At 43.4% G+C, this 23,509-nt stretch overlaps 1 protein-coding gene and 1 non-coding gene across 2 annotated transcripts in view; both read left to right on the top strand.

Moving 5' to 3' along the window:
* Window positions 1-23,509, top strand: part of LOC124605475 (intraflagellar transport protein 172 homolog) — a 320,057-nt gene that overhangs the window by 227,888 nt on the left and 68,660 nt on the right. The window contains exons 23-25 of the mRNA XM_047137189.1: window positions 6,535-6,715; window positions 18,621-18,812; window positions 18,901-19,018. Coding sequence (XP_046993145.1) covers window positions 6,535-6,715; window positions 18,621-18,812; window positions 18,901-19,018 — 491 coding nt within the window. The remainder of the gene's footprint in view (window positions 1-6,534; window positions 6,716-18,620; window positions 18,813-18,900; window positions 19,019-23,509) is intronic.
* On the top strand, window positions 1,710-1,784 carry Trnat-ugu. Its single transcript has one exon. It is a non-coding gene; the product is annotated as a tRNA-Thr (tRNA).

Below are 23,509 nucleotides of genomic sequence, written 5' to 3' on the forward strand. Positions count from 1 at the left end.
GGGGCGCCATTTAATTTGTGGACGTGATGGGATGGAGCAAACGATTGGCAACTATTCCATATTTGTGAATGCGTTGGTGGAGAGCGCACACTGTACTTGACCCACTTGGTTCACAGCTGACGGAATCCGCAATTGGCATAAACGCTTTCACTTTGTCTCTTCCATGCCTGTGGGTGCTGCACTGTTGCCAAAGGTTGGCCAAATGGTAAAACTGCACTCAGCATGTGAATACTGGTGTGCTACGATCTGTAAAATTCTGCGGTGCGGCTGTCACAATAGAAATCACTGTTCTGTTTTGAGTTTAAGTACACAAATACCTAAACAGACATTTATATAGTCATAGCAACACTAACAAGCAAACAAATGAGGTGGCTTGGTGGTTAGCACACTGGACTCATAGTCGAGAGGATGACAGTTCAAACCTGCATCCAGCTATCCTGATTTAGGTTTCCCGTGATTTCCCTAAATCACTTCAAGCAAACGGCAGGCTGGTTCCTTTGAAAGGGCATGGCCGACTTCCTTCCCCATCTGTCCCTAATCCGATGGGACCGATGACCTTGCTGTTTGGTTGTCCCCCCCTCTCCCAAATCAGCCAACCAACCAAGTAACAAGTAGCTGGCAAATACAGAAATACAGCGTGTGTGGGGAAAGGGGAGTGTGGGGCAAGTAATGTGTAGAATCTGGGAGAAACTAAAGTATGCAGGACACAGCAGTGACAGGCAGCACTGTCCAGGAGCTGTCCGTGGTGATGTGTGGCTGGAAATGTTCAGTGTAGAGGTGTCACCTCAGAGGACACTGGTGCACGAACAAAGTCTGGTTAAACACGAATAAAGGACACGAAACACATTGTTGGCAAAAATGCGCTGTTCATAATGCACTGAGTTCTTGGAATACTGAATGCAGAAACATGGCACAGCAGTCAATGCAACCTCAGCATGTACAACAACAGGCCCACGGAGACTATGGAGAGCCTATGCTCACGCATAGGAACTTGAATGCTGGACTGGGTACTGTAATGGACAAGCCCAATGGGAATGCAATGCAGAGACCGGCACAAAAGTCGAAACAGCATGAACGCCCAACATGGCGGAGACACAGAGACGTGACAGTGGGTCCAGGAGCTACAATGGACAAACAGCGAGTGAGACGGGAGGCGATGTCCGGAGCACATCTGGAGATAGAGACCGCAGCTGGTGAGGCGGCCCACCGGAGACAGTGACTCAACAGCAGGCAGCAGGACAGGTGCATGATTATATATGACAGTAGTATCTGTTCCCGAAAGAACAGTTACCATGGATGACCATGCAGCTTTGCTAGAAATGAAATGATAATTAAATGGACACCCTAGCTGCAAACAGGCGTTGATGTACTTCATTGGGGACATGTTTGCAGCTAGGGTGTCCATTTAATTATCATTTCATTTCTAGCAAAGCTGCATGGTCATCCACAGTAACTGTTCTTTTGGGAACAGATACTACCGTCATATATAGTTAAAATATGGCTTCCCGGCCATTGACCTTCTTGTGCGAACGCACACGCTGTGCCCGAACTCGTACGGGACTTGGTAGATTAATCTGCCACGAGTAATGAGTATGATGGGCAAACATCTATTAGGCGCACTACGAATGTAGTGGTGTGGACATGTTGGGAATGTGGATCTCACGGGGAGCGTGCAAGGGATAAGTCCCTGCAGACGCACTATCCTCTGTGCCCGCGGTGGCTCAGATGGATAGAGCATCTGCCATGTAAGCAGGAGATCCCGGGTTCGAGTCCCGGTCGGGGCACACATTTTCAACATGTCCCCAATGAAGTACATCAACGCCTGTTTGCAGCTAGGGTGTCCATTTAATTATCATTTCAGGTGCATGATTGTTGCATCATGCGACATGACATCTTGAGGGTGCATGTGTGAGGCATGGTCTGGGCAGCTTCCTATGTGGTGTGGGGGTAGGCTGAGGGGCATATGGCTGCACAGTGACAGCTGGCAGCGTCCGTGCTTCAATGGAGGCTGTCTGACAGTTGCGAGGGGGGGCATCGACCATTGACGGGTCCTCCGTGGGATCAAAGAAGTGAATGGCAGCTGGAGCACTATAGACGTAAGCCAGCTTGACTCAGTCGATTGAGAGTAGTCAGCTTGCCGTTACATTCAATCCGCAGAGTCTTCTAGTCTTCTCACTGTGATGTAGCTGCACACCACACAGCGGGTGACACTTGTAAACAGCATGCCATCAAACTGGTGACCACAATCTGTTGTTGCATGACTGGGGCAGCTGCAGGTGCCACTTAGGTGTCGTCAAAGGCGGTAGCATCAGTCTCAGTGGTGATGTCCACTGTTGGCGTTGCCTCTGCCCAGCACATCAAACGGTCCACCATTGTGAGCAGATACCGCTTGCATTGGGACAGAGGAAGAGGCTCCACAGTGCCCATACGGACATGTGCGATATGGTGTGCCACGTCGGGGAAGGTGTCGATGGATGCGTGGGTATGTCTCCTGACTTTGGCACACCGGCGTGCAGCACAGGTATGTGTGCATTGCCAACAGTCTTTCTGGAGTCCTGGCCGGACGAAAAATGCAGTCACAAGTGTGACAGTAGTGTTTACACTGGGGTGTGATAGCCCATAGATGCATTCTAATGCACTGTGCTGGAATTTTTGTGGGAGAAATGGGCGATGTGCACCTATCGAGAAATCACACTAAATCTTGCAGGAGGAACCGGGAATGGGCACTAATTCAGTCGTAGGCTGCTGGAGGTGTCCTGGCAGAAGCTGTCCAATTGTTCATCACTCTCCTGTTCTTGGTGACATCCTCGAAGTTTGTGAGGGTGGGGATAGCAGCACGATCGTGAGACGAGCAGTAGGTGATGATGTTGTCCGTCCTGAAAATACGGTGAATGTCAGTAGTGAACTGTGAAACATACTCCAACTGTTGTAGTTGGTATAGTGAACAGTTGATGCTGTTGCTCCAAAACACATTAGTTATTGGCTTGTGGTCAGTGAAAATAATGAAAGGATAGGCTTCTACTGATGAACGAAAGTATTTCACCACTTGGTACACTGCAAGCAACTTGCAGTCACACACACTCTGTGAGCATTGTGACGTTGATAACTACTGTGAAAGAAACCATTTGGTTGCCAGCTGCTGCCAACATTCTTTTGGAGTGCTGCACCGTTAGCAGTCGGCATTCACAGCTCTGGCTAACTCTGCGTTGCGTATCAGATCGGTGAGCAGCATCACTTCAGTGTGGCCCCATCTGAACTCGGCAAAGCTTTGTTCCATTGCATCTGTCCGTGTAATGAGGGTCCTTCCTTAGGCAGTGGGGCCGCATAGTGCTGTGGACAGGGGTAGCAGCATCACGGCAGTGTTTTTCAGATGGTGCCAGCAGAAGTTGATCGTACCGAGGTGTTGGCAGAGGCCCGTACGGATCTGTGAGCATGACATGTTTGAGATCACATGCACTTTGTTGCGTAGAGGCATGGATCTGGTAGAGGTCATTAGATGCCCTAGAAATTCAATCTCTGTTACCCTGATGACAGCCTGGCTGAGGTGCTGAAAGACGGTCGTTTGGTGGCTGCACGAGGATGTTGTTGTGGTATGCGACACAGCCTGGGAAGCCTTCTGAAATGCTGTCCACGAAACCCTGCCAAGTCTGGGCAGCATTCGGAAGGCCAAACGTCGATATATATGCTCTCAAAGAGCCTAAAGAGGGTGTCAATTGCTGTTTCTTGTATGTCTTCCAGCACCACAGGGGTCTGCATGAACACCATCATGCATCTGACCTTGCTAAATATAGTTGAGCCCGCCAAGGGATTGCTCAAATCCAGTAGATGCGGCACCAGGTATCTGTCCGGCACCGTCCTTGAATTCAGTGCACAGTAGTCCCCATATGGGTGCCACAGATTGTCCTTTTTTGGTGCTGAATGTGAGGCAAAAGACCACAGATTGCTTGATGGTCACACGATGCCTTGTTGCAGCTTGGCCTTAAACTCAACCTTTGCTACTACGGGCCTCAAACTCAGCCGTTGCTATGATGAGTCTATCGAGTGCAAGACAAGGTGGAAGGGCCCAGCATGGTAATAATGTGATGGAGAGGTATATGTTTGACTTACCATTGTGCCCCAGATTGGTGAATAAGCTCTGGCAATTTCTCCAGGATATCTGCAGCTGGTGCAGGAACTGAGAAGGCATCCAGCCGATGCATTCATCTCGGTGCACCCATTGTTCTTCAGCTGATGAAATCTGTTGGATCATTTCCTTCTTCATCCATTTATATGAGTACTGCATCATCAGGGCTGTGATTATGTCCTGCATTTGGACCACATAGTTTTGATCAAGCTGGCTCACTAATTTTGGCCCAGCTTACTGCACACAGAAACTTCTGAATACACTACCAGAATGCTGCAGAAAAAACTGGGGCACCTGTGTGATTGACGTGTTGTTCTGCAGTGGATTCTGAGTTGCCTGATCCCTGAATTGGTGGACTGAAGGCGACAAGAGCTCTGATGAGTGAGAATACTAGAACCTGAATGCACACAGAAACACAAGAAATACATACACTGAAAACAGCATGTTGAGAGAATGCACATGAGAATACTAGAACCTGAATGCACACAGGAACACAAGAAATACACACGTTGACAACAATATGTTAAGAGAATGTACATGAACAGACCGTCTGTACAATGCAGGGGAGAGAATATTGCCAAGAAGCTGAATTTGCTGAGGAATGTGAACAAGAATTTCAAGGAATGCCTACTAATATCGGGAGAACCAAATAATTGAACTCAGTTACAGAAAGAAAGAACTGAACATTCCATGTCTGGTACACAAGAGACACACTCACACTGTAGGAAGGCACAAACAGACTTGGTCTTATAAACAGTTGAACAGACCTTGTCTGGTACACAGTTGGACACACTCCCATTGTAATAGTATATGGACTGGCACAACGCAAGAATTATGGGTGTGCTGCCCATCGAGACTACTAGTACACAAGCAAAATTGATGTGGTTGTAAAACAAATGAACAACCGAGAACGTGAAACGCTGCTCTAGCAAAACGAATGAAGACACCTCAAGAAACATGGAAATACACATGAAGATATAGCCTCAACATCCTTATCCTGTCGAAGCGTGGTCATTCACAGGAAGAGGACCGGCCTTGGTTGCATCATCTGGCCAAATGAGACACGGCTTGTCAGCATTGACCTCTACATGGTGGTGAGGATGGCCCTAGTGACAGATGAGGCTAGGAGCTGCTACTGCAGCCAACTAACTGCAAACAGATGTTGGAGCATGCGACAAATCCACATGTGACTACAGTTGAAATATCCTTCTGTAATGATATGTAGTAGAGGCCACTATGACAAAGCCCACAAAAATTCGTCAGTATTGCTGATGAGCGGAGGAAGTGATGCCTTCCAGAGCAGCTGACATATGGCCAGTAGCTGTGATCCTGACAAAGGTGCAAGATACCACATCTGATGGGTAGGGGCAGTGGCAAGCACTGTGGTCCGAAGTGCAGGCTTGAGGGCAGTTTTTGTTTGGTCTGGAGCTTAGAGCTGAACTGGCCACTGAGGGGCTGAATAGTGACCAAAGTACCCACTAGCAGAGGAATATGGGTGCAATGTCACATGAACATGTATCCGTGCAGACAGAAATAGGTGTCTACCATTGCAGCACTTTTACCACGACCTGCAATTCAGGTGTAGATGTGGCTCAAGCCGCAAAATGACGTGGATTGCACCCCTGGATGGTGTGGTGACTGCAAGAAGCTTGGCAGTAAACTGCTCAGTACGTCTTCTGTTGACAAATAACTTTTAGTGGCCATGCCTGGCTCGCAAAGTGTACACACGAGTGTGGTGGCCGAAAATGCATTGGTCCAACTCTGCATATACTACGTTTTTCATCTCCCTGCCAAACAAATACTGGTGATGAACTTTCTGCCATCACTGTGCTTTGAGCTGGTTACCTCTACAACACATGCAACTGCAGTAGCAAGTATGAGCAACAGTGGCTTTGGAGACTTGTTCCTTCATTACCAGATACATCAAAATTACAAAAGGGTGAAATCCTTTGATCGTCCTCCACTCATAAAATGATAGCCTTTGGAATGTTAAGTCTCCGCCATGTTAGTTTTCCATTCTGGTGTGACTTACAGGTAAACTTTCTTGGGCTGTTATTGGCAGATAAGAGCATTTGATGACCTATCTGATTATATACTGATCGTTATCTGAAGTAAAACGTTCTCTGTCATAATATTCTTCATCATAGTAGCAGCTTTTTATTAATGTGTACATAATTTACTAGATATTAACACTTTTATAGTTGAAAACAATAATTTTTCATGACCGAGGATGATATTTGGCTCATAGCACACTTATGGGCAATATACCTAATAGTAGTATTTCCTTCATATGTATATTAACGCTTAATTTAAAAAATAACAAACTGAGTTTCAGAAATTGTAATGTGTGAATTGTATATGTAAAATTTGTATTATATGCTGTAATGAAATTGTTTTGTTTCAATTTATAGGTACATACACAACCGAGACTGGGATAGTGCTCAACGAGTGGCAGAAAATCATGACCCTGAATCAGTAGCTGAAGTCCTCCAAGAACAGGCAAAAGATGCTTTCAACAACAAAAACTTTCAACTGTTTGAATCCTTGCTCTTACGTGCTCAGTTACCAGAACTTATAATCAAATATTATCAGGTATGGCACCGATTGGATTTTATGTATTACTCTGAGGCATTTTCACACTTAATGATTTGTAGCCAAATATTGTTAGGTAGGACATACTTCAGCATTAAATTTGCATTACTTAATATGTTTTTGTGTTGACATCTTGGTTGTCGGGTGTTCTGCCGGATATCAGCGTCGTACTTGCACGATATTTCGATCACGTAGCTCGAGACCTTCATCAGGTGCGACCTGAGTCTCAGGTCGCACCTGATGAAGGTCTCGAGCTACGTGACCGAAATATCGTGCAAGTACGACGCTGATATCCGGCAGAACACCCGACAACCAAGATGTCATTAGATTGCCGGGAAAGCCTGAAGTGTTTTTGTGTTGTTTCATAATTATCTGTGTGTGATCAAGAAAGAGATGGTAAATATGTTGCAAGAAACAAAATAGGAGGTTTTTTGTGACTTGTTATCTTTCCTATCTCTGTTATGAAGCACTATGGTGTAGGCTCACTGGGGAAAGATCTGGTGAAGATCATATAATGCATTTTGTAAGTGCAAAGAACAGTAACCTCAGCTATGCAACTGAGGATGACATCAGACATATCATTGGGAAACCTCGTCACACAGATGTGAAGATTGAACAATATGAAAAATTAAGGAAAGACAACTATTCACTCAGATGTGTGGCACATAGAAACATGCAGCATAAAACAATATTTTACTAGCTTTTGAGCTCATGCTCTTTCTCTAGTGGAAGAACACGTATCCTTACATCACACAGACATCCAAATGCTCATGCCCCTGCCCACAGCAGGATTGACTGTTGATTATCACTAGCAGTTTCCTTGGTAGATTAAGGTGGGGAGGGGGTAAGGAAGTATGGAAGGACGTACGAGGTGAAAAGGGAGTAGAGGGGCGGTGTGGGGCAGGTCTTACAAGAGACGATGGAGTGGCTGGCCTAGATGAAAGGGGTTCTGTGGGTAGAGAGAGAGAGAGAGAGAGAGAGAGAGAGAGAGAGAGAGAGAGAGAGAGAATGCTCGCAAGGGAGGGAGAGGGGGATAATAATGGGAGAAGGTAATGCATTATCTGGACTGGGGGGGGACTGGTGTGGGCAGAAGAGAGAAGGGAAAGAGAAAATGAGGCATTGGAAGCAGGTTAGTGGAGATTTAGGCCAGGATGACTGTAAAAGTGAGGAATATGATGGAGGGATAATTCCCATGCGCGTAATTAAGAGAATCTAGTAGTGGAAGGAAGTATCCAAATGACTCGCATAGTGAGGCAGCTGCTTAAGTCCCATTACCATCAGATGCCATGTTAGTCACTTTGGATGTGACATCCATGTACATTAACATCTCCCATGCCCATGACCTTTCAACCATGGAATACTGTGTTTCCCAGTGACCCTTTAACACCAAACACACAACATCTTCCCTAATCCTCCTTTCCAACTACATCCTAACCCACAAATATTTCACTTTCAAAAACCAAATATACAAACAAATCTGTGGTACTGCCATGAGCACTCGCATTGCACAGTCCTGTGCTATCTCAAGGAATCTTTTCTGTCCAGTCAACATGATAAACCTCGTGTCTAGCTCAGATTCATTGATAACATTTGCGTGATCAGGACTGTGGCAGGGACAATTTTTGTTCTTTACTCGATAACCTCAACATCTACTCCCAAATCCATTTCACCCAGTCATTTTCAACTCGACAAGCCATTTCCCTACATGACAACCTCCACCTCTCAGATGGCTCCATAAAATATGTCTGGTCATATCAAGTGCACCAATCACCAACATTACTTCCACTTTAACAGGTCACAACTGTTCCATGTCAAATAGCTTCTTCCTTACATCCTCACCATCCATGTACGCCACATCTGCAGTGGAAAGCAAAAGTTCTCAAAATATATGAATAACCTTTAACAGAGGCTATTGTTGGCAGACGGTACCCATAAACAGATCTCCTGTGCCATCTCTCCTCTCATGTCACTAACTGAGTAAGGTGGAGGAGCGGTTAATTCACATTCGGTAGGATGATGCCTCCAGTTTTAAGTTTTCTGTGATTTTGCTATAGTTTTCTGTATGCATGTGCAGTCATCTGACTTGGGTCCCCCGTCGGGTAGACCATTCGCCACTTCGGCGACTTGTGCATTGATGGGGATGAAATGACGAGGATTAGGACAACACAACACCCAGTCCGTGAGCGGAGAAAATCTCCGACCCAGCCGAGAATCGAAGCCGGGCCCTAAGGATCGACATTCTGTTGTGCTGACCACTCAGCTACCGGGGGCGGACAAGTTTTCTGTGATTTTGCTAAATTGCTCAAGGCAAATGCCAGGATGGTTCCTTCGAAAGGGCATGGCCGATTACCTTCCCCATCTTTGAAACTGTCCAAGATTGTGCTCTATCTGTATTGACCTCAATACTAATGGGACATTAAACCCTAATCTTCCTTCCTTGAGGCCTGTGACCATTAAACCTGTTAACCTGCCACTGACTTGCTCTCTGCTGATCAGGTAGTATAGTGGTATCGCACTCAAAATCCTACTCATATCGTCCTAAGTTGTGTTCTGCCATCCGTCCAACCTACAGAATACCCCTATCCATCCCTCTTCAAATCCTGCTCCCAATCCTGCTCGCCATGGGTCATTCCCTTGTGGTTGACCCAAGTGCAACACCTGTCCCATACACCTACCCAGCACCTTCTACTGTAGTCCAATCACTGGCATTTCTTGCTCTATAAAAGGCAGGGCAGCATGTGAAAGCAGCCATGTTATATACGAACTATGGTGCAATTTCTGTACGGTGTTCTGTGTGGGCAAGACAAGTGCTACCTGTCTATGTGCAGGAATGGCCACCACCAAACTGTGGCAAACCACAAACGTGACCATCCAATTGCCAAAAATTTTGGACACCACAACACAAATGACTTGAACAGCTGCTTCACTATGCGAGCCATCTGTCCAAAGACCTGCCACACATTATCTCCCTCCTCACCTTGTGCATCCTCCGATACCCCTTCCCCACCTCCATCTGCCCATGCAACTGCTATCAATAATCAACAGGCAGTTTCTCCATGGCCAAGAGTGTGTGTGTGTGTGTGTGTGTGTGTGTGTGTGTGTGTGTGTGTGTGTCTGGGTGTCTGTGTGGTTGTGTGAGTGAATGTGTGTACTTTTCTAGAGAAAGAGCAAGAGCTGGAAAGTTAGTAAAATACTCTTTCTTGCATGTTTCTATGCACCACACATCAGTCAACTGCAGGTGATTGTTATACTTCCTTTTACTTTAAGTATTATCCATCCAGGAATTGTTTGAACAATATGACAGGCTCTGGATGAAGTATTCTGTCAAACATGTAAATGCAGAGCTTCAGAAGTTGCTTAACAGTTGGTACAAATACAAATAGTACGGCTGACGTGTCACTCCACACACTGCCTCACCAAACAGGGGATGGTTTAATCCTGAATGTTTCCATTAATAACCAAGACACACTAGCACAACCTATTGATAAAGTGGATATAGGCTATGTCATTTTGTTTCAGCTCCTCTCGTGGCGTAGTACGGTACTGTGGCGTACGTCAGGTGTGTTAGGAGTACTGTATGTATGCAACTGTAAACAAACAAAAAACTTACTATGTAACTTCACTTGTTCAAGGTGATAGTTAAAACTTTATGGCTTTTATCAACACGATACCACAGTTCATCAAGAGTAGTGACTGGCGTATTCTGACGAGCCAGTTGCTCAGCCACCATTGACCAGATGTTTTCAGTTGGTGAGAGATCTGGAGAATGTGCTCGCCGGGGCAGCAGTCGAACATTTTCTATATACAGAAAGGCCTGTACAGGACCTGCAACATGCGGTCATGCATTATCTTGCTGAAATGTAGGGTTACACAGGGATCGAATGAAGGGTGGAGCCACGGGTCGTAACACATCTGAAATGTAATGTCCACTGTTCAAAGCGCCGTCAATGTGAACAAGAGGTGACCGAGATGTGTAACCAGTGTTACCCCATACCATCACGCCAGGTGATACGCCAGTATGGCGATGACGAATACACACTTCCAATGTGCGTTCACCTCGATGTCGCCAAACACGGATGCGACCATCATGGTGCTGTAAACAGAACCTGGATTCATCCAAAAAAATGACGTTTTGCCATTCGTGCACCCAGGTTTGTCGTTGAGTACACCATCGCAGGCGCTCCTGTCTGTGATGCAGCGTCAAGGGTAACCGCAGCCATGGTCTCCAAGCTGATAGTGCATGCTGCTGCAAACGCCGTCAAACTGTTCGTGCAGATGGTTATTGTCTTGCAAACGTCCCCATATGTTGACTCAGGGATCGAGACGTGGCTGCATGATCCGTTACAGCCATGCGGATAAGATGCCTGTCATCTCGGAGGTCGTTGGGATCCAGCACAGTGTTCCGTATTACCCTCCTGAACCCACCGATTCCATATTCTGCTAACAGTCATTGGATCTCGACCAACGTGAGCAGCAATGTCGCGATACAATAAACCGCAATCGCGATAGGCTACAATCCGACCATTATCGAAGTCGGAAATGTGATGGTACGTATTTCTCCTCCTTACACGAGGCATCACAACAACATTTCACCAGGCAACACTGGTCAACTGATGTTTGTGTATGAGAAATCAGTTGAAAGCGTTCCTCATATCAGCACGTTGTAATTGTCGCCACCAGCTCCAACCTTGTGTGAATGCTCTGAAAAGCTAATCATTTGGATATCACAGCATCTTCTTCCTGTCGCTTAAATTTCGCGTCTGTAGCATGTCATCTTCATGGTGTAGCAATTTTAGTGGCCAGTAGTGTATTTCCTGATTGCGCAGCTGGTGATGGAATTTTATTCTGAAATTCATATCAGTTTGTTTGAACAAACAGTATTTTCCCCAAAAATGGTCATTTGTATAGTTTAATGAAAAAACAGTTCTTGAAAGAGCTGCTCCTTAGAAATACCCAGTTTCAGTTACGCAAATAATTTGTTAATGCTGTTTTCTCCCACTAAACCAGTTTATACATTATAGCCGTTTTCACTCCTAGTTTCAGTGTAGCCCATGTTAGCAATATTAATACAATTTCCCTTGTTAAAGAGTCATACATAATTTTCAGCTCCTTAATTACTGTACCCTCAGGGGCTCAGCATTCATTTTCTGGGTACAGGCTTGGTGACCCCATGGTTTCTGAGCTGGGGACTGGTAAGTGCCACCAGTCCTCTGTCAGCTTAAGCTCTGGGCATGCTTCAGCGACCACCATTCAGCATGATGGTGCAACATTGTGTGTTTCAAGCAATGGGGATCTTTGCTTCACTGCCCAGATTGCAAGGATGTAATAAACCTCAATAAAAAAAAATAATAATTTCAAGGTGTGGTAATAAACCTCTATTAAAAAACCCTCAGTCTCAAGCTGTGCTGCACATTGATTGGATGCATGGCCGTTGAGGTGGAACAGTCGTTCCCCTCTGGGGAATCTGCTGCACTCAGTTGTGGAAGGCTTACTCAGGCACATGAGGCTCTGTCTCAGTGAACCCTTATTTCCCTAGCTGCTCGTGGGACCGAAATGGATCCTCCAAAATTTTCTTTACCCCCTCCCAGCGGAAAGAGTTGGCCACTGGAAGGTACCAATACCCAATCTAACAAGAGGGCTTGTGTAGCCAGTCCTTCTGATTCAGTCGGTAGTAACAGAATGCATGCTGTTTCAAAGAATGTGTTTCTTATAGTTAAAAGAAGAGAGGGTAGTTTTGAAAAAGTTTCCCCATTTTACTTACAGAAAGGCTTAGAAGGGATTGATGGCACCTTAAAATCTGTTACGCACTTGTGCAATGGGACCCTGCTGGTTGAAACATCTAGCTCCCCACAAGTCAAGAACCTGCCGAAAGCTCAACGCCTCAGGTAGTATGCGATAGACACTGAATTGCACAACACCTTGAACTACAGCAAAGGTGTTGTGACTTGCAGGGATTTAGTTGACATTCCCCGAGAAGAACTGGAAGCCGAATGGTCCCAGAAAGGCATTGTCAACACACAACATGTTATGAAATGGGTGTATGGTGATCTTGTAAAATCAGACTCTTTTTATCCTTACTTTTAACAGCACAAAACTACCAGAGCATGTGAAGGCAGGTTTCTTACACCTAAGTGTATGACGTTATTACCCAAATCCAATGTAGTGTTTTGAATGCCAGCACTTTGGACACACTACTCTTAGCTGTAAAGGAGAAGCCACTTGCGGGAAGTGTGGTAAAGCCGCCCATGATGGCGTTGGTTGCTCCTTTCCTCAAAAGTATGTTAACTGCTCTGGGGATCACCCTGTGTGGAGCAGGAACTGCAGAGATTTCCTTGAGGAACGGAAGATCCAGGAGATCAAAACAATAAAGTGCATCCCATATGGTGAAGCCAAGAAGTTATACAAGTTCATGCAGCTGCCCTCATTTGCTGCCTCCTTTTCTTCTGTTTTGAAACAGCCTGTCATGAAAACTGATGCTGCTACACAAACGGAGGTTGCTACTGTCAGCACTAGTACCTGTGTTTGTCAATGCACTTGTGCTGGTGCAGTTCCTTTGAAGCCTGCCCCTCCTCCCATAACTCCAGAAAAGGCCGTGGTTGCTGACATTGTGGACCTTCCTGCTACTCCACATGTCAAGTCTTGTGCACCGCCCAGCGCTGTTACAGCCACTACCACTTCTGAGGTTGTTGCTCCAAAGCTGCCTCAGACCAAAAAATCGAAGTTGAAGACAGAGAATTGTCCACTGAAGGAAGCAGGAGATACACAGTCTGATAACGTCGATGGCATCCTATCTGAGGTCTCTTCCGAATCTTCTTCAGAGGTGATGGAGGTTGATGTTGGGCTGTGGCAATCATCTTGCCCAAAAACTGAACCTCCACCTATGTGCCCCTCCCCCCCATCCCCCCTCCGGCCCCTGCAGGAAGTCAGGATGAAAGTACTACGCCTGTGATAGATGGCTCCCACTATGTGATGGAACATGAATGGATTCAGGACACATGTGGGCAAAACGAGGTAATTGAAAGTAGTCGAATTAAGTCGGGTGATACTGAGGGAATTATATTAGGAAATGAGAGACTTAAAGTAGTAAAGGAGTTTTGCTATTTGGGGAGCAAAATAACTGATGATGGTCGAAGTAGAGAGGATATAAAATGTAGACTGGCAATGGCAAGGAAAGCGTTTCTGAAGAAGAGAAATTTGTCAACATCAAGTATAGATTTAAGTGTCAGGAAGTCATTTCTGAAAGTATTTGTATGGAGTGTAGCCATGTATGGAAGTGAAACGTGGACGATAAATAGTTTGGACAAGAAGAGAATAGAAGCTTTCAAAATGTGGTGGCCATCAACCTATCTCTTTATCCTCCAGCCGTTGCTTACTCTGTTCACTGGGAGGTCATTGACGGCCTTCATTCCAGTGACCACTGCCCAATCCATATTCATCTACTGGATGGTAGATTGCTGGAACAGAAGCCCCAAACATGGATGATTGGCAGGGCTAACTGGATGCTGTTCAGCCAGTTGGCTGTGTTTGAACACCATGAGAGTGTCCAGGAATGGGTGGACCACATCATGCGTGTCATCTGTCATGCTTCTGACCTATCCATACCAAAGTCTTTTGGACCTCTTAGGAGGCAACCTGTACCTCGGTGGACAGAAGAGTGCCATTCAGCCATCCGGGACAGGCATGCAGCTCTTCAACGGTTTAAATGCCACCCAACAGCAGACAACCTCACAGCCTTTTGAATCACGAGAGCCAAGGCTCACAGCGTCATTAAGAAGAACAAAAAACAGTCATGGCAGGAGTTCCTGTATGCCATCAGCTGTTCCACTTGTTCTTCAAAAGTATGGGAAGTCATCCAGACGATATCTGGTAAACAGTCGTTTACCAATAGCAGCAGTGTTGAAACAGATGTGTCTCCGAATGACACCCAGAGACATCGCTCAGAAGCTGGCCGATCATTTTGCAAATAATATAGCCAATGCAAGCCAGGATCCGACATTTAGTAGCTACCATGCAGCTGTCTAGAGGGGCAACCTGGACTTCAGATCCAACTGTTCTGAGGCCTACAACTCTCCTTTCTCCATGTGGGAGCTCGAATCAGCACTGTCTGAGACTAGTGATACTGCACCCATTCACTACCAAATCCAATGCTGCATGCTTCGCCATTTGCCAGTGGCGTCAAAGGAAGTTCCCCTAAAATATTTTAATCTTATGTGGTAGACAGGCAACTTCCTGAACTCATGGAGGGAGGCAGTTCTGATACCTCTCGTGAAACCAATAATGGACTGTACATTTCCCAGTAGTTACAAGAGTATCGCCTTAACAAGCTGCGTAGGAAAGACACTGGAGTGAATGGTTGACCGCCGTCTGGTCTGGTTGTTAGAGACCAATCAACTCCTTAGCCACTCTCAGTGTGGTTTCTGGAGATTTTGGTCCACTGTTGACAACCTGACTGCTAGAGGCGGCTATTCAGCAGTCTTTTCTATGTAACCATCACTGTACTGATATACCAGTAAGGCATATGATACTACTTGGAGACACTGCATTCTCGCACAGCTGCATCAGTGATGCTTTCGTGGCCACCTCTACATCTTCACATGGTCTTTCATGTCTCACTGGTTTTTTAGGACCCGAGTTGGTGTCTCAGTGTCAGATCGATTTGAACAGGAGAATGGTGTCCCTCAGGGCAGTGTTTTAAGTGTTGCCCTCTTTGCCATAGCCATCAACAGTATTGGATCTATGGTAAGCAGTCCTGTACAGTGCTCTTTATTTGTGGACAATGTTGCTATTTTCTATTCCTCCTCCATAATTGCAACAGTGGCTCACCAGTTGCAACTTACAGTGTAGCGGTTAGAGGAGCAGGCTGCAAAGATAGATTTTCAATTTTCTGCAGATAAGTATATGTGTGTGTGTGTGTGTGTGTGTGTGTGTTCATTTTAATCATTTTCATCGTACTTTTAATTTACCTGCTTGTCAAATGGGGGACAGCATCCTACATTTTAGAGACTCAGTGAGGTTTCTGAGCCTCATTTTTTTCTCCAGATTGTTATGGTTGCCACATCTTAAAGTGCTGTAGCCACAGGTCTTGGGGAGCACACATGGCGCGTCTGCTCCAGTTTTATAGGGCTTTCACATGTTCACGGCTGGACTATGGGTGCACGGTGTATGCGTCAGCGGGGCCTTCTTATTTGTCGATCATTGGCACTGTCCACCATTAGGGGTTCGTCTGGGCACGGATGCTTATCCGGCCAGTCCTGTACCCAGCCTCTGTGTTGAGGCAGGGAACCGCCACTTACCATCCGGCACCGGCTCCTCATGGTGCATCAGGTATGTAAGTTCCTCGCAGCTCTGACTTTACCCACACACCAGACTGTTGCTCGTCTGCCTCTGGAGCACTTTTTTCCAATGGTCCACAAGCCACAATGCTGTTTGGGATCCACGTGCAGCATGTGCTGATGTCACTTGGTGTGGAACCAGTACGACCCCTAAATTGCTTGTTTGTTCCAATTCGCTGAGTGCCCTTCACTCTCTGAAACGTTTGTACTGAGCAGATAAAGTTGTCCAGACTACCCAGAATGGCTACCTCCACCTGCAACGGCTGTGAAAGGAGTTGTCTTTCAGCTGGGTACCAGGGCACCAGGCAATTGTGGGAATTGAAAGGATGGATCTCGCAGCCATGGAGGCGTGCCTTGATTCTCAGGTCTTTCAGTGTGCCACTCCTTGCGTACTATGACATCACTGTTGAGCTCTAAGAGTCTTGCATCGGTGGGAGGATAAATGGCTCGAAGTAACTACAATAAGCTCCATGTCATAAAGCCCAGAACTCTGCTGTGGCGTACCTCCTTCCAGCCAGGTCGGCAGGATGAGGTCCTCCTGACTCGCCTTCCCATAGGCTGTAGCCCTATGACACGTGGGTGTTTGCTCCAGCAAGAGGACCCTCCAGCGTGTGGTGCTTGTGGCATACATATCACTGTGCACCATGTTTTATTAGACTGCATTTTATTTTCCGGCCAGTGGGCTTTGGCTGATTTGCCGAAGGATCTGCAGTCTATTTTAAGTAATAATCAAATGAATTTGATTCACGTTTTAAAGTTTTGAGCGTTGTCCAACGTGTTTACCAAGATTTTAGGTAGATGGTTTTAATATGTTCATGGGGTGACTGGCTCGCCCATATTTTACATAAGTGGTCAGCCAGTGACATTTTCTTGTGCCTTCCTTCTAGCTCCATTTTTGCTTTGCTTGTGTTTTAGTCTTATGTGTAGCATCTTTTCTTCTTTCCTGTTGTCTTAACGTGTATGGTCATATATTACTACTACTCTACACATTCATTACTTTTCATATGAGTAAGGATACTGATAACCTCGCTATTGAGTGCCCATAGGCACTAAACTCACCCACCCACCCACCCACCCACCCACACACAATTACTGTGTTTTTCAGAAATGATTCATACAGTTATATTAAGTGTTTTGAAGCAAATTTAATTAAGAATGTGTATTGACAAACAAAACTTTCTCTCATTAGAATTTTAAGTATTGCATGTAAATTGCAATTAGTCTTTTTGATAAGGTAACATAACGTAATATATTTGATTATCTTTATTTAAGTTATGAATCAATTAGAACAAATACATCACAGCTGGAAATTATTTGTGTACTGTGCCTCTTGTCTTTTGTGAAGTGTTTTGTCACCAATATTGGATTGTGATCTGTTGGAGAATCTTTGAGTAAATTTTTCTGAGTTTCCATTCTTGATTGCAGATGCTTTTTTTGTTGTTGATTTATTAAGTGCATAATGTTTTATTTTAATAGTATAAAATGGATCTGAGTACAGCAAATTTGTGTGTATTTGTATGGTTATATGAAGTGTGTGGTTTCTCCCTGCTGGTGACATACGTAATAGCACCTTGATACTGCTGGACCAGCACGTTTAGTTGGTCTAACATTGGTCCATGTTGGCAAGTTAGGAATACAATCATCTGGGTTAGATATCTTATACATGTTCATCCAGATTTAGTTAGGTGGAGTGATCTGGGAACTCTAGGTGCTATATGTCCTCATCTTGCAGTTACCCTGGCCTTCCCTGTGTGGTCAAGAACTGTCATCATTTATACTGATCCCAGATTCATATGTACAGTGAAAAAGGCACACATGCCACTGTAGAATGTCATTTCCTCACACCAGTCATCAGACCACTGCAAGAAAAAATTTTCTCTGCTCTATCCATGGTTGTAAAGTACCTCAGAGACATGTCAGTTGAACAGACAGTAATAATCAATTTCCAGGCTTATTTTGAACAAGACATGATCCCACTGTTCTTTTGTTCACGTGATGTGCGCAAGACACCACATTCACTGAGATTGGCTGTGCCTTCATACCAGGTGAATGTATTTGGTGGGTCACTGAGCACACAGAACAATCTCTCACAGCTCATGATACAATTCTGGCGGGAAAAGTATGACTCTAAGGCTGCTACAATGTCGTGGACAGCTGTTGTGCTAGTTGGACTTCTTTTGAGACTTGGGAAAAGGATATGGTATTGGATCTGGGCTGTAGTGTGCAATTGATTTTGCCTGTTCTCCTGTTGAATGTTGCCTCCCTCCTCTATGAAATGATGGTATCGATGATGTTTTACTCCCACCCCGTATTGTGATGTCTGGCTCTGATTTCAAAGTTGCCAATGATCTGGCCATATATGGTTTTATTTGGATACTTTGCTACAACTTGAATATTGCTGCTGACATGCTCCATACCTCGTGTGCATCTGTGTTGTCCCACCACGTTTAATTTAGACAATGTCACAATGGTGAAATGTATTTAAGGATCTCCTTTTTTTTTTTTAAATATATGGACATAAGTATATTTTTATGATTCTAAGAGATGCAGACTCAGTTGGCATATGCTTTCAGCAATCCGGAATGTGGGCAGATGCACTTCGAATATGCAAAGAATATCTTCCAACATATTTGGCTGCTCTGAAAGAGCAATATGACAGAGAAGTTGGAGTTAAGGGTTCTAAAGATGCTAACAGTCTGGTAAGTCAGGCACATGAATGGGAACAGAACAGGGAGTACAAGGCTGCAATTGACTGCCTTCTAAAGGTATTCACTCTCATGCATATATTGTTCCATTGCTATTTGGTATATATTGTTTAACCTGCTCTTAAACTAGATGAGTGTGGTTTTACAGGTAAACTCTTCAAATACTAAAGATCATAACCTTATTTTAAAAGCGTGGAGTAAAGCAGCTGATCTGACAAACAGGTTTTTAGAGGAAAAGCAAGCAGTTGAGGTTGCCAAAATTTTAGGTAGGTGAAAATTTTAGTTCATTCTACAATTCAATGATATATTGGCCCAGAGTGAATCAGATGGCATACTGAATTGTTTGATGTGCTTGACTTTAAAAATTTAGAGTAGGCTGAATTTGAACTGTTGTAAGGTTGAATCTAAACAGATGTAATATACTGTTTGTTACAGTTGTTATGTATATTCCTTAGTGTGCATCAGTTTTTTTACTGTGGTATTGTTTAAAGATATGTCATGTATTTTCTCGCTTTTGTATGTTGATAATTTTCACAAAAGTCACATGTAACCATATATGTTAATTGTTATTTCTAAAACTATTTATTACTTCATAAGACATTGGTCAGAATCAGTATTTTATTGTCTCATAATATACAATTTAAATCATTGATTTCATGTGCAGGAGAGTCATCAGCTTGTAGCTGTAATAGATTGTACACAGAACACGATATTTAATTTAATTGGGCAGATAAAAAATCTACTCACCAAGTGGTGGCGGAACACACTCGTAAAAGGTTGTTAATTGGGCAAGCTTTAGGAGCCAGTGGCTCCTTCTTCAATCTGCTCAAATGATCAGATAGTCATTAAAAGATTTCTCAGCAGATTAATAGCATTTCTGTACCACCTTTTTTTAGCCCTTCAAATATTTGTGTCTTATGTATTTTCATCCCCATATATTGTGGGGTCTATGCAAAGAGATGAAGTCTGTTTGTATGAAGCATGAAGCTTTTGTTGTCTCTGGTTTCATACATGTGCCAGAAGTTATTTATTTGTAAAAAACAGTTCAGAGTTAGTATTTGTGAAGAGAGTTATTTCATGTAAGTGCGACAAGGGAATATTTAATATATTTAGATCTCTTTATAGTGGCATGCAAGATTTTCTTGGCCTTGTATTGTACATGTCCCTGATAATTTTTTTCTGGAAGGTTACATTACATTAATACTTGTTCCATAGAGCATGAATTCAACATATTGTTATGACGTGGAATGTGTCAGTTTAACATAAGTGTTCCTACATGACCTTTTACAGTTACTACTTCATATCTGAAAATTCATCTGTTGAGTAGAAGGAGTTGTCATTCAAAAGCTTTTTAACTTGTTTTTAAATGCTGATTGGGTATCTGTCAGACATTTAATGCTATTTGGCAAATGACCAAAGATTTTTGTGGCAGCACAGTCCACCCCTTTCTGTGCCAAAGTCAGATTTAATCCAGAGTAGTGAAGATCATCCTTTCTTCTAGTGTTGTGGCTATGCACTTTGTTATTGTTTTTGAATTGGGATGGGATATTAATAACAATTTTCATAAGTGAATATATGTGTTGTGAAAGTACTGTTAATATCCTGAGTTCCTTAAATAAATGTCTGCAAGGTGATATTGGCTGGGCTCCAGCTATTATTCCGATTACACACTTTTGTGCAATGAGTACTTTTACTAATATGTTTATCACCAAAATTTGCAGTAACCCTACCAGCATAAGTAGCTGAACCTACCCATTTCAGCAGCTCATCGATTATTTCTTCCAGTACAATTTCTCATCAATGCTCGTATCCAGAAGTTTGGAATATTCTGCCTTAGCAACAGAGTTCTGTTCATGTTTATCAATGGTATTATGCCATTTACTGTCCAGAATTGTATATACTGTGTTTTCTCAAAATTTAGTGAGAGACCATTAGCAGAGAACCACTTAATAATTTTCTGCAAGTCATTATTTACAATTACCTGAGCTAATTCTTTGGGTGTAACACACGTGGAAATGAAAAGGAAGTTGGACAGATGAGATTAATGGTGCTCTGCTGCAAACCAACCTCAGGATTGAACACTAAAAGAAGAAGAACAATTTTTGTTTGTTGGGTGTGCTTAGAATACTTGTGTCATCAGCAAAAATAACTAGCTTTGCATCTTTATGAATATAAAGTAGCAAGTCATTAATATACATTAAGAACAACAAGGGAACCAATACCAAACATTCGTGATACCTCCCCAGTTAGAGGACTGTGCTGATTTTTGCATACTATCTGTTCTGCTAATTTCAACCTTCTGCATTCTTCCAGTTAAATATGAACTAGACATTTGTGCACTGTCTCCCTCATACCATAGTACTTAAGCTTATCTGCAAGAATTTAATGATTCACACAGCCAAAAGCCTTTGAGAGATCATAAAATATCCCAACGGTGATGTTCGGTTATTCAGAGCATTTAATATTTGATCAGTGAAATCATATACAGTATATAGAATTTTCTGTTGAAAATCATTTCTGAAAACCAAATTGACATTTTGTTAGTACTTCATTATTACAAATATGCGAATCTACCCTTGAATACATTACTGTTTCCAGAATTTTGGATAAATCTGTCAGAAGTGAGACTAGGCAGTAGTTGTTAGCATCAGACCTATTGTCTTTTTTATGTGATGGTTTAACAATAGCATATTTCAGCCTATCCGAAAAAATGCCGTTTCAGGGAGCTACGACATATGTGGCTGCAAATCATACTTATCTGTGGGTAACCAGCTTTTAGTACTCTGTTGGGAATGCCATCAAATCCGTGCAAGATTTTACGTTTGAGTGAATTTATTATTTTCCTAATTTCAGTAGAAGAGGTGGATTGAATTTCATCTAATGAGTAGCTGGATCCTATGATCTCTACAACCCTTAAAGAATGATTATTAAAAATATTTTGTACTTCTGACTTTTTGTTATCAAACATTTCATTGACTGTGGTTGAAATACAGTCTTCTTATGATCTCAGTTGTCCTGTTTACCTTTCAACAATATTCCAAACTGTTTTAATTTTATTATCAGAGGTGCTAATTTCTGGCATAATGCACATCCTTCTGGACTTTTTAAAAACTTTTCTTAACCAGGGTGTATACGACCGGGGACAACCGGGAGATCCGGGAAAAACCCGGGAATTTTTCCATCTGGGAGAAAACCGGGAAAAACTCGGGAATTGTTTGGAATTCTGGGAATTTTTCATTGTTTTCGTTTTCAGTTAAATTTTTGTGATTTTGACTGGTAAGAACCAATACTCTAACAAAGGATATTACTGCATCCCGCTACTGCAGAATAATACTGCAACAACAAAACGTGAACGAGAGGGGGGGGGGGGGGGGGACATAAGTTGCAAGGAAATGCACCATATACAACAACAAAACACAGTGCTCATACAAGTGTCTGCTAACAGCACAGTGTGTTGAAGGCTTAGGAAGACTGTGCAATGCTTCATAACAACAAATTGCCTCCGCTGATCGTGACGTGACAACTGTTTAAATTAGAGTCGTTTGAGCAGTTGCGGGTGGGCTCTTGCGCATACACAGTTTAGTCACAATGAGTAGTACCTTCCCCGCTTCTGGTTACAGAAGTGTGGCTGTGCGCCACTACCTAATATTGCCCCGGTTCGGAAATATAGTAAATCTGGGGCTGATGCACAGAGCAGTCCGAGTTGTGGTGGGGAGGTGGGTTGTCTCTACCTGACCCGTGTTTACGTTCAGTGATTTTGTTGTTTCGTCTCCTTTTATTGCTTTCACGTTAAATGATGATGAAATGGATTTTTGTCTCCAGGAGCTATCAAATGAATTAAAATACCTTCGCTTAGTAACGGAAGCCTAAAATATGTTTTTAGTTTCAGATTTTATTTCCACTTTTCTGGCGGTCAAGCATTAATCGCCTTGCAGAACAATGAAGTTATTTTTGTCGGTTTGCTAAAGAGATTTGGCTTTTATTAATCTTTTCTGCTGAGGCAGTCAATTTATTTGAAACGAAGTGTTTAATTTCACACTCTTGGCTGGTTTCAACTGTTCGCTGCATTTCAAGTGCATGTATGGCATTATACCATAATAAAGATCCAAACATGAGATAATACAGCACTGGTACTCCAAGAAAATTTACATCTGAATATGGACATACGAATGTGCACTTCAAGCCGAATTATGCATTTTAGTATGATTCACGAAATTCCGATGCTCTTGAAGTATCCTCTGATGTCTTGTTTCTTTTATGACATAATGTAAGATCTTTAATGTTTTACACGTAGAACATAAGGCTTCTTGTGTCATCGTAGCTGTGCAATCGCGGTGACGCCTGTTATCTGGCATTCTCTTGCAACTGCTGAAACGAACCTATTTCTAACAGGTCGTGGGAAAATATTGCGAATGGTGGTTTGAAAAGTGTTACATTCAAAGCGAATTTCCTTTTGCGCAAGATGAACAATGTGCGAGAATGTATGATGAATTTCTTAAATCACAAAACGTTTGATTCCATTTAAAAATCAACTCTTTGAGGATGACCATTTAGAAGAATTTCGAGCCCAGATCAGACATTTACGTCGTTATTAAAAATTTTACTGGCACATTTGTGTGATGTATCTTAATGCAACACCATGAAATTCCCTTATTTGTGTGTTCGCGTTACTTAAGAGTGCTCTTGCTATTGGCTGACTACATCACGTGTCCTATTGCTGTCATCAGCGTGCGAGATCAAGTGACATGAGCTATGAC

The sequence above is a fragment of the Schistocerca americana genome, chromosome 3 (assembly GCF_021461395.2).
Source record: "Schistocerca americana isolate TAMUIC-IGC-003095 chromosome 3, iqSchAmer2.1, whole genome shotgun sequence".
In the NCBI taxonomy this organism is placed as follows: domain Eukaryota; kingdom Metazoa; phylum Arthropoda; class Insecta; order Orthoptera; family Acrididae; genus Schistocerca; species Schistocerca americana.